General features: G+C 37.4%; 1 protein-coding gene across 1 annotated transcript; it reads left to right on the top strand.

The window, feature by feature from the left end:
• Window positions 1–495: 495 nt before the first annotated feature.
• On the top strand, window positions 496–9,816 carry TGDS (TDP-glucose 4,6-dehydratase; the record flags this gene model as incomplete). The annotated part of the gene is made up of 6 exons (XM_009872460.1): window positions 496–562; window positions 979–1,047; window positions 4,205–4,295; window positions 5,328–5,470; window positions 7,244–7,342; window positions 9,757–9,816. Coding segments are annotated over 6 exons (529 nt in total), but the record flags the coding sequence as incomplete, so codon positions are not given.
• Between the last annotated feature and the right edge of the window lie 1,289 nt (window positions 9,817–11,105).

Below are 11,105 nucleotides of genomic sequence, written 5' to 3'. Positions count from 1 at the left end.
CACGGTGAGCTGCTTGTGCAGCAGACTCTGCCAGATGGAAATGCCACCTGGTAGTCAGGTTGTCATTTTTTTTATGCCTAGTAGCAGTGTCAGGGAGTTGAGTGTTGAGAGCAGCATTGCGAGTTCAGAGAGATAAGACTGTTTAGTTCTCCCTAATACCTAATGTATAAGCTTCAGAATATAAAGTGTTTTAGAATGGCAGTTGAATACAGCATGTAACAATTTTTTTTTTTGGTGGCTGGGAGCAGTGCTTCTTTCTATTGTAGTATGAACTTTTAAGCTGATTTTTAGTTTCATAACAGTATGCATTTATGGGTGTTATCTACAGAATAATGTTACATATCTTACTGTGAATTCCCTCTTTCTCTTGTCTTGAGTATAGCCCTATCTTCCCTCAAAAACCTTTTGATATTGCTAAACTTGTAATTTGTTATCTCTTTGTTACCATAAAGCTAACTATATAATTGTAAAATGTGTTTTTCTTTTGTCTGACAGCGCTTCACATGTAGTCGTCTCTCTTGTGAAAAACTATCCAAACTATCTGATTATAAATCTAGATAAGGTAAATAACTTGTTTTCCTTCATGATATGAAAACTGGTTTAAACAATTTTTAATGCAATCTACAGTGTGTTGAAATTTGTATAGGTTATTGTTATTTATTATATACCGATTTGTTCTTAGGCAAAAGAAAATAGGTGGTTTTCATGTTTACAGTCCTGTGTCCACCGCAAATAATTATTTGCAAAAAAATGAGCTTTTGAAGTTCTAAACTTTTGTTTAAGAATCTTTGCAGTTAGAATATCTTTAAGAGTTTTGGGTTTTTTAAAGCTTCATTGTGTCTGCTTGTAAAATAGTTTTTCTTTTGGAAGAAGTTTTAACTTTATTCTTGACCTTTCTTGTGATTAGGTTGGATCTGAGTTATCTTATTTACTCTGATGAAGCCCAGTTAATGTTATTCTATGGGTATGTCTCTTTAGCTCGACTACTGTGCAAGCTTGAAGAATCTTGAAACTGTCTCTGAGAAAGAAAACTACAAGTTTATCCAGGTAATACAGCCTTTTCTTCTAGCAAACTTGACTCTTTACTGACTTTTAAGCCTTCATATCAAGTTAATGTGGTCTCCAGAGCTCCCCAAACTACAAGCCATTGGTAAATTGAAAATTACTTCTAGTAATTCATCATAGAGAATGAATCAGTGTGTGTAATTGCCACATACACTGGCGTATCAGGTGAACATAACGGCATTTACTTCATGTGTTTACCTTATTAACTGACTTCATATTTCACCCATGGAAGTCTGTGACAATATGCAGTATGTTCTGTCTCTTGCATGAAGTAATCTTTGGGAAGTTGTTATATTTTATTATATAGTAAAGGTACAAAATTAGTAAAAGCCTAACTATGGAGATGAGTGGTTTTAGGGATGGTTGTTTCGCTTTTGGTAGATGGTATGGGCAAGATGGATTAATTTGGCTCCTCCATGCTGCTTCTTAGATTTTGCACCTTCAAATGCTGTCACTTGTCATATTCTGTGGTGTACAGCGTACTCCTTCTTGTTCTGTTAGCACTAGACATGAGGCTACAGTCTTGCTTATACGGTGTAGTTCATGGATGTTTGGGACAGAGTCTCATGGGAACATTCAAGGTATGCCTTGTCTTTTTAGAATTTTTCTAAGTAAATTAGTGTAGTATATCCACAGTTTTCGCTTCAGACAGAAGATAGATTTAGATTTATTGTTCAGATAAACATTCTGACAGCTGGATTTGTATGCTGAGGGTTTTAACCCTGTCTGGCAACTAAGCATCATGCTGCTTGCTCCCCGCTGATGGGATGAGGGAGGGTGCCATCACATGTGCTGAGTGTGGCATCATATGGTCTGGGATACCCCTTTGGGCAGTTGGGATCACCTGTCCCAGCTGTGTCCCCTCACAACTTCTTGTGCACTCCCAGCCTGCTTATTGGCAGGATGGGGTGAGAAGTAGAAAAGGTTTTGACACTGTGCGAACACTGCCCAGCAATAATGAAATATCCCTGAATTATCAATGCTGTTTTCAGCGCAACTTCAGACCGTAGCTCTATACCAACTGCCATGAAGAAAATTAACGCTGTCCCACTGTGGTGTTTCTGTCTAGCTGGGCTGTCGAGCTTGCAGGACATCAGAGAAATGCGTATAGTTTAATTTTCTGAAGTAGCAACTTTGGAGCAATTTTGTCAGAGGTAGTATATGTAAGTTAAATATATCTCTTATATTCAGGCAAGTCTGGGAATTGAACTTGTCCTTATGATTTTGGTGATCCCCATTGCTGTTTACATTTTTGTGAACCTATGTCTATTTCAGTAAATGATTATCTCTGAACTGTTGGGATAAAAGTTACATGAGAGGAAGGGGGATGAGTACTTAGCAAATGTGTACAGTTTCAGCGTGACTCAATAGGTGTCGTTGTAGAGACGGACACGACACAACTGAATGGTATTAGAATGGCTCAAAAATGGCTCCTTTATTACAGAAAGGGTGTGCCTTTTATACATAGTCGAAGGTACTAGAAGAAGGTAGCGTGGCCTTTGCTTATAGGTCAAACACTTGGTTTTCACATTCTAATTGGGTAACAATTAGCAGCTTCTGGCTGGGCTCATCCCCCCGGATGTTGAGGGAGAAAGTTCCGCAAACGTGTCCAAACTCAGTACACACAACTTCCCATCTTAAGGGTACACTGGGAATTTGTCAAGGTCAATGTCTTCAACCAATGCCAGGTTACCAGAAGTCCAGCTGCCGTCCCCCACAAATAGGGTTTTGGTTTTTTTTCCTGATGTTTTTGACAGTTTCCAGCATGTGAAGTCAAGTGTATTAATGCTGTAGCAGAGCTTCATGACCTGTGTGTATATTAACATTTAATTGCTGTGGACAGCAGAGACTGCTTAGAAGGCATCCTGTAAACAGCCAGATCCTTGTGTGAAGGAGAGTGACAAGGAATGCTGTAGCTATACTGCTTCTGAACTGGAGTAGGAATATATTCTCACTAAACTAGCGCCAGTGGAACTCATTCTGACTTTCCAGTGTTTTTTTTTGTTTGTTTTGTTTTTGAAAGGAGAGTTGATCCTCTCTGATGGACAAGCCCTACACCTAAAACTGCAACACTGCTGTTGACCTTAGGAGAGGGTGGGAAGGATAAATGCTCTCATGCTGCTGTAGAAAAGAAGCCTGGTTTGGCAGGTAGAGAAGTAAAGGTTTAGAAAATTTGCGCAAGGGACTTCGTGAAAGATACAGTTTTATCACAATTTCTGACATTGCTCGGCAGAGATATATTGAGTTTGAATTTAATTTTTTTTTAAAAAAAAGTCAGTAATTGTAGTTTAGTTCAAAATAATGTGTGAGCCCGAAATGTTTTTGCTGGAGTGTTTCAGTTCCGTTAAGGGATGAGAAGTAGGAAAATAAGTTCATCTTCCTCCTGTTTCTGACCTTTAGTACTTCTCTGAGGCTGTTAAGAATTGTTACTTGAGAGCTTCTTAAAACATAGGTGCATTTGAACTATTTTTAGTTAATTTCCTTGTTATTGAAAGCACAAAAGTCTTCCTCCCCAAGACACTCCTCCTTCTCAGGTGCTATGTTGTTGAAATTGAGCCAACAGATAAATATCAAAAGCTTTTTCTCAGCTTGTATTTACATTTAAAAGCTACTGTTGCTTCTGTGTCAAACTAGAGAATGGCTTACGTGTCGATGCCTGACTCTCCTCTAAATATATCAGGTGAAAAAATAAATTACCTGAATAAACAGCAAAACCCAAAATCCTTGGAAGACATCCAGTCATCTCTTTTGACAAAAATGAAAATTCACTTCACCTTTTATAATGCCACTGGGTGTCACTGTCTGTTAGTCAGACTCCAGTAACTCTTTTACTTGCTGTGGGAACTTGTCATTGCAACCTTAGCATTCCAGCTACAAAACATACTTCTGGGCGATGCTGTTCCTAATGTTAAATAATAAGATAAATCCTGAAATAAATTTCGTTGAGGCTGTTACTTGTAGTGTGTTATCTGGTCTTATTTTAGGTACAACATTCTTAACTTGCCCAAAACTCAGTTGGTAGTGCTTTTTGTATCCTGTGCTTCCTTTTGTAATGGTTTATTATGTTACACTTGATATGAATGAAACCTTACTATTTTCTATCAAAAATATGTTAATGATTTGTTTTTTTCCTGTTCAGGGAGATATTTGTGAACCTGATTTTATAAGACAGCTCTTTGAAACTGAGAAAATAGATATAGTCCTTCATTTTGCAGCCCAGACACATGTAGGTGAGCGCTGTTGCATGTTTTGTTATTTTCCACAAGTATATTTGTTTGAAATATATACTGATGTTTTTTGTCTTTTCCCTTCAAATGAAACAAGGGTACAGTTTGTCTCTGCAAACTATATGATCGCATGTCTGGTGGCCTTTTCAAGTTAAAGGGGTTCACAGCCTTAATTAAAAAAGTGCTTCATCTGACTGTTTTCTGTTTTCATTGCACATAAACGAGAATGTCTTTTTTTTTTTTTGCATTACAGTTTTAAATTCTATCTAGACACACAGTGTGTGTGTGTGACAGTGTACTGGTGGTATAGTCATGAAATGCAAAGGAAAAAGCATTTGTACACAATCTTAAGTTTTTACTTGAGTTGGCTCCAACCTTACAGGAAACAAAAACAACGCCGTGGTGTGGAAGCTGAAGGATTAGGCATAGCTTCCTTCAGAACCTTACCTGAATTCTAAAACCAGAGAGAAGGAATTACACTTAAAAGTGCCTATTTCAGATAACTGCTCTTTGGTAATGCCAGTAATGAGAACTATCCCTGCCATACTCCCTTCATCATGAGAAGAAATCCTTGAAGAATTCTCCAGGAAAGTACGTCTCAAAATTGTAAGATTTGATATGCCTGAAGTCATTAGATCAGTGGGACAATTCTAAGTACTAAAACAAGTGCTAGTTACTTAACAGTACTAGGCCTGTATTACTGCATCTTTTCTTACTGAGCTTAGCCCTTCCAGTTGGAGAGAGGAAGTAGTTATGCTGCCACATAAAGTTATGTAATGAGCTCTACTTCAAATGGACCCATCCACAGCCAACAGGCTTTTGCTTGTGATTCCAGCCTCTTGCTGAGAGCAAGGATTTTGTCTTCAAGTAAGTGTAGAAAGTGTCTTCATTTCATAATGACCTTGCTATCTGACAATCAAAGAACTAGTGGTGAAGTCCCTGTCTGTAGTGCAGCCTCTAATATTAAGTTCAATAGGAAGCCATACCTTGCCTAAATTTAATCAGAATTGTCCGGATTTTTTTTTTTTAATGTAGATCTTTCATTTTGGCGAGCCTTGGAATTCACTTATGTGAATGTTTATGGTACTAATGTGCTGGTTGCTGCTGCGCACGAAGCCAATGTGGAGAAGTTTGTTTATGTCAGTACAGATGAAGTGTACGGAGGTAGCACAGATGAGGTGAGTTTGAAAGGTCACGAGAGTTTTTCCAGATTTACTTGCTTTTCGTAGTGAAAACAAACTGAGTCTAACTTTCCTTGGCCTCTGTAAATGTATGACATTTGAGTGATTTCTGACAGTACTGGAACTCATAAACAGGCTTTAGTTGTTTTTAGAAAGCTAAGTATGAAAATTTGTCCTGAATTTTTTTTTGTAGCATGTTTTATATCAAAAGTGTACTACCTGAAGCAGTGAGATATGTGTCATTAATGACATATGAATGCTTCTCAGAGATAGTATCAAAGGAATGTATTAAACAAATTTTGCCTTGGAGCATTCATGAGACCTCAGTAATGTGCACAGTATGTTATTTTCTTATTTTTTATTCTTAAATTTTTTTTCCTGCTCTGCCTTGACTATAAACTTTACAGGCAAGGAACTAGTTTTCTACTCTAGCTAAAATACTAGCAGAACCGTAGGTACTGACAATTCAAACAGGAAATAGTTCCTTTGTTACTGGAAGAAACATGCAGATGTTTCTTGTTGTTCTGTGGCAGTCTTTTTGATTCTTGCCAATTTATGTCTGACTTTAATTCAGGAAATGTAATTTAACTCAATATAAAGACAAATTATGCATCCTTGTCTACTTGAAGGCATAAATAACGCCTAAGGAGTCTTGGGCCCTAGTCCATTCAAATATATATTTCAGAAAAGTCCCATGTACTTTATTATTGGTGCAATGTCTTTGTCAGTTCCCTCAGCACAACTTCAATCTGGAGATTTTTATGATACCCAAGGATGTTGTTTTCCTGCATGTAGACCGGTGGTTTGGCTGAGACAACTTGAAGTGAACTTTTTATGCCTCTGGGACTTGAAAAGAGCTCTTAGATTTCATCTGGTTTTTGTTCTCATTGTGAATCATAGTAGCGACTCTTGAAGAGTTTTTTGTTATTTGCTTTTTTTTTTTTAATTTTCCCTGGGGAATGAAGGTCAAAAAATAAATCCAGGTCAATTTCAGAGGCAAAGGTCGGAGAGGAACAGTGAGTATTTGGATCATGTGTTAAGGTGACTGTTACAAATTGCACCTCAGTTTGTTTAGAACCTGCCCTTTCTTTGGTTCATTTTTTTGTTGTTTTTTTTTGAGGGATTCTTTTAATTATTTTTTTTCTTGAGGGATGTGTTTTGGGTTTTTTTGTGTGGTGGATTTTTTTTTAGTTTGTTTTTTTTTGTGTGTGTGTTTGTTTATTTTTCAAGTGAAGTAGTTAGAAGTGGCAGGATAGTCATGAAGCTACCTATCTTGGAATGGGTCATAGTTGTTGTGAGCCTTACTTTTGAGAGCCTTGGGTTACAATTGTACTTTTCTTGTAGAAATGAAGTTTATAGAAAAAGGAGAATAGACCCCTTTTATTTAGGACTGAAAGGCCAATCTGTTAGTGGAGGTGGTGCAATTAGCACAGTAAAGTAATATAAGCCTGAAAAGGATTGAACCTCGTTGTGACAGCAGTGATTATTTTACAAGACAAAAATGGAAGGAGCTGTTCCTGTGAGGTTCTCTGCTGGAAGTGTAAAAAATTAAGTATATAGAAGTATAAAAACATTACTGTTGGTATTCTGGCTACCTCCTGTGCTTGAGACTGTCTTTTCTTACTGGTCTTCTGCTGTAAGCAGAAGTGTGACTTTCTCAAACTGATGTGCTTGAATAGTTAGATTTTTTTTATTTTGGTTGCTTCCTTAACTTTAGGACCTAAGTGGGTAAAAGAAATTGAGTAATGCAAGTGTTTCTTTTTGTTTCAGGAATTTGATGAATCTTCACCAAAACGTCCAACAAATCCCTACGCTTCCTCTAAAGCAGCTGCAGAGTGTTTTGTTCAATCTTACTGGGAAAGGTACCGAGTAAGTTGATGCAAGTTTCCAAAACTCTGAAGCCCATACTTAAGTGCTTGTATTACAGACACTTATATATAAATTTTATATATATATATAACGTACATAAAAGTATAGAAGAAAAGTCAGTACCAGTCCACACAATACCACTACTAGTATTGTAGTTTGGATGTGTTGAAGGATGTCTGCCACTTACTGGTGGAGATACACTGCAAGACAGTGAGGAGAGGTCAAATGCTTTATTTATTTATTTTAAAATCTGAACTGTAATGTCTAGAAATATTCTTTGATAAAATGGTCAAAGAGAATATTAGCAATTTAATAAACAGTGATAATTGAAGGAAATACATTTATACAGATGTAGTATATGCAAATTTCAAATGGTATTAAGACTACGCTTACAGTGAAAGCAAAAAAAAAAGGTTAAAAACCCCTATTACTCAGATTTGTTCAAGCAAGAATATTTCAAATTTTAATCTTTTGTTTTGTCTTAAAGTTGAAGCAAATTAGATGTTAACAACTGTGAAATGTTTCCTTGGAATAAGAAGTAATAGCCAACCTTTGGTCAACCAGATACAGTTGCAATAAAAAGTAGGTGAACTTTGTGGAATTTCATGGTGTTCTGCATTAATTTGTCATAAAATGTGCTTTAACTGTAATCTAAGTTAAGAGTATTGACAAACGTAATGTGCCTAAAATAACACAAAACCAATTCTGATCCTCCCTTTCTTTATCGAACACATTCATTCAACACTCACAATGCTAGTTGAAAAAGTGAAGCCTTGAGTTGACCTCCAAAAAGCTAACTGGAGTTGGGTTAACCTGGAGTCTTGTTAAGAAAATGAGTTTGGAGTTGTGGGCTAGAGCTATGTTGACTAATAAACGCTCGTATTTTTTGAATTTGGTCCACACATGATATATGCTTATGTGAGCCACACCTTGCCAAAAAGAGCTTTCAGAGGATCTGTGATCCAGAATTGTTGATTTACATAAAGCTCAAAAAGGTTACAAAGTGATTTCAAAGAACTTGTCTAGAAATTCACCAGTCTACAGTTAGGCAAATGATCTACAAATAGAGACAGTTTGGGACTGTGGCTGCTCTGTCAAGAGGTGGGTGTCCTGTCAAAATGACCCCAAGAGCGCAGTGAAGACTGATGAATGAGGTAAAGAAACAACCCCGAGTGACAGCCAAAGAGTTGAAGGCATCATTGGAACTGACTAACATCTGTGTTCATGAGTGTACAGCACGTAAAACGTTGCACAAGCAGGGTGTCTGTGGCAGGACACCACGAAGGAAGCCGCTGCTTACTACAGAGAACTTTGCTTCACACCTGAAGTTTGCGAAAGAGCATAGTGACACTCCACAGTGGTATTGGCAAAATGTTTTGTGAAGTGGTGAAACAAAGGTTGAACTACTTGGAAAGAACATGCAGCACTACATCTGGTGTAAAAAGGGCACTGCGTATCATCATGAAAACATCATCCCAACTGTAAGGTGTGGAGGAAACATCATGATTTGGGCCTGCTTTGCTGCATCAGGGCGTGGCCAGCTTGCAGTCATTGAGGGGAAGGGGAATTCCCAAATCTATCAAAAAATTCTTCAGGATAATGAGACAATGTCTCTAAGTCAGCTGAAACTCTGTAGACATTGGTGATGCACAGGACAATGACCCAAAGCACTGGAGCAAGTCCACAACAGAATGGCTTCAGAAAAAGCAAAATCTACTTTTTGGAGTTGCCAAGTCAGAGCCCAGACCCCAACCCAACAGAGATGCTCTGGAATGACTTGAAGAGAGCCGTACCCATGAGGTGTCCAAAGAATACAACAGAGCTAAAGTGGTGCTGCCAGGAAGAATGGGGTGAAATTCCTCCTGAACGAGTGCAGGTCTGATCCACAGCTACAGGAAGCGCCTGGCTGGGGTTATTGCTGCCACAGGGTGTCAACCAATTATCGATTCCAAGGGTTCACTTTTTCCACTAGTGTTTTGTGTGTTCAATGAGTGTGTTCAATAAAGAAAGGGAGGATCAGAATTGGTTTTGTATTATTATTTTAGGCACGCTCTATTTGTCAATACTCTTGGCTTAGATGATGGTTACATCACATTTGATGACAAATTAATGCAGAATACCATGAAATTCCAAAAGATTCACATGGTTTTTCTTGCAACTGTATGTGTGTGCGTAATGTCTGGTGGTTCCACAGAAAGGGTGAGATTACAAATGTTTGCTTCTAACAGACTGAGAAGGTGGGAGGCCCTTGCCTGTTTGACCGAAGTAAGGATAGCTAATTTGTTAATGTTTGTGAAGGCTTGTGGATTTTTGAATGAGAACTGCAGGCACATCCGTTTTTGATCAACAGGAAGCCTACAGATTTTTACTGGTGTATGTTTTATGTAATCACGTGCATGTTTAATGCTTTTAAGTTCCCAGTTGTTATCACACGGAGCAGTAATGTTTATGGACCACACCAGTATCCAGAAAAAGTAAGTTAAGCCTATGCTTTACTCTGAGCTTCAATATACCATAATTTAGGGTTGTAGTGATGTTTCTTTTTTCTTATAAGACTTTTGGGGAAAAAAAAAAAAGGCACAGTCTTGCAAGTATACTTGTCCACACTTATCTGTTATTAAATATTTTGATCTTGCACTAACATGTCTTACCATCAACACAATGAACACATTTTTTGGTTGTCAGTAAAGCATTAGTCAGAAGTTTCTAGTTATTTACATGAATTTTACTACAATGATTTTGTCTTGTAATTTTTTCAAGTTTTCAAAGGATATTTAACTGCTCTGTATCTGACAGGGTTCCCTTACAAATTATATTAATTCCACATGTCATATATTGTAATTAGAAATGTTAATAAAAAAGGTAAACATTTCAAAAATAAACTGAGAGAGCAATATGTCTGGTCTAAAGAGATGTTCTAAGCTGTATGGTAAGTAGGTGAGATGAAGCTGTTGCAGTCAGATACATGGTGATAAGGTAGTGCAAAGTGCCTTGTTCTTTGCATATGGCCGTATGTGCCCTGTGGGGTAACTGGTTAATACAGTTATTAGTAAGAGGGAATTGCCTTTGTAAGCAAGACCAAGATCTGCTGTGCTAGTGAGTGGAAATACACTGGTGGAATGATAGTGATAATCCTGTGTGCTTGTTGGAATTCAGAGCTTGAGCGAAATATTTTTGTAGTTCTAGTGAGGTGTTTTTTAAATTTGTATTGGCTTTTATGTGTTGTTTTCTTTCTTTCTGCAAATTATTTTTTTCCCTACGCTGTTACAGGTGGATAAACAATGGTTCTTAAAATGTGTTTTTCACTGATCTGTAGCTTGGAATATGTCTGGCTACAGGTTGCAGGATGTTGGGAGTATATTCAGGGGATGTATCACTATTTGTTTTCAGCTTATGTATATTTTTCCTCAAGTATCCAGTTTTAGCTACTGCTCAGAACACAGTACTAGGCTAGATGAATCTTTTAATTTTACCCAGTATGTCTGTTCTTATGTTTAGAATAGTAAGTTAACAAAATTGAAAGAGTTGGAATAGCTTTCTAATGGCTTCAGTTTAAAAACTTTTAGTAGTGGGACCAACTGTTCTGAAGTTTCTGGGACATTATGCATGGATCTAAGCTTGTAGCTGAACGTAATTCATGAACTGTAAGTCTTCTGTGCTGCAAGCTAGTGGCTATCACGTGATCCATGTTTATGTATCTTGAAATTCTATTGCTTCTCTTCAAAATCTATTTTGATGATTCTTAATTTTTGACTATATACTT

This window comes from Apaloderma vittatum, unplaced genomic scaffold (assembly GCF_000703405.1).
Source record: "Apaloderma vittatum isolate BGI_N311 unplaced genomic scaffold, ASM70340v1 scaffold5297, whole genome shotgun sequence".
Taxonomy (NCBI): Eukaryota; Metazoa; Chordata; class Aves; order Trogoniformes; family Trogonidae; genus Apaloderma; species Apaloderma vittatum.
The sequence above is the reverse complement of the archived record's forward strand: the minus strand, read 5'-3'. Positions and strand labels throughout refer to the sequence as shown.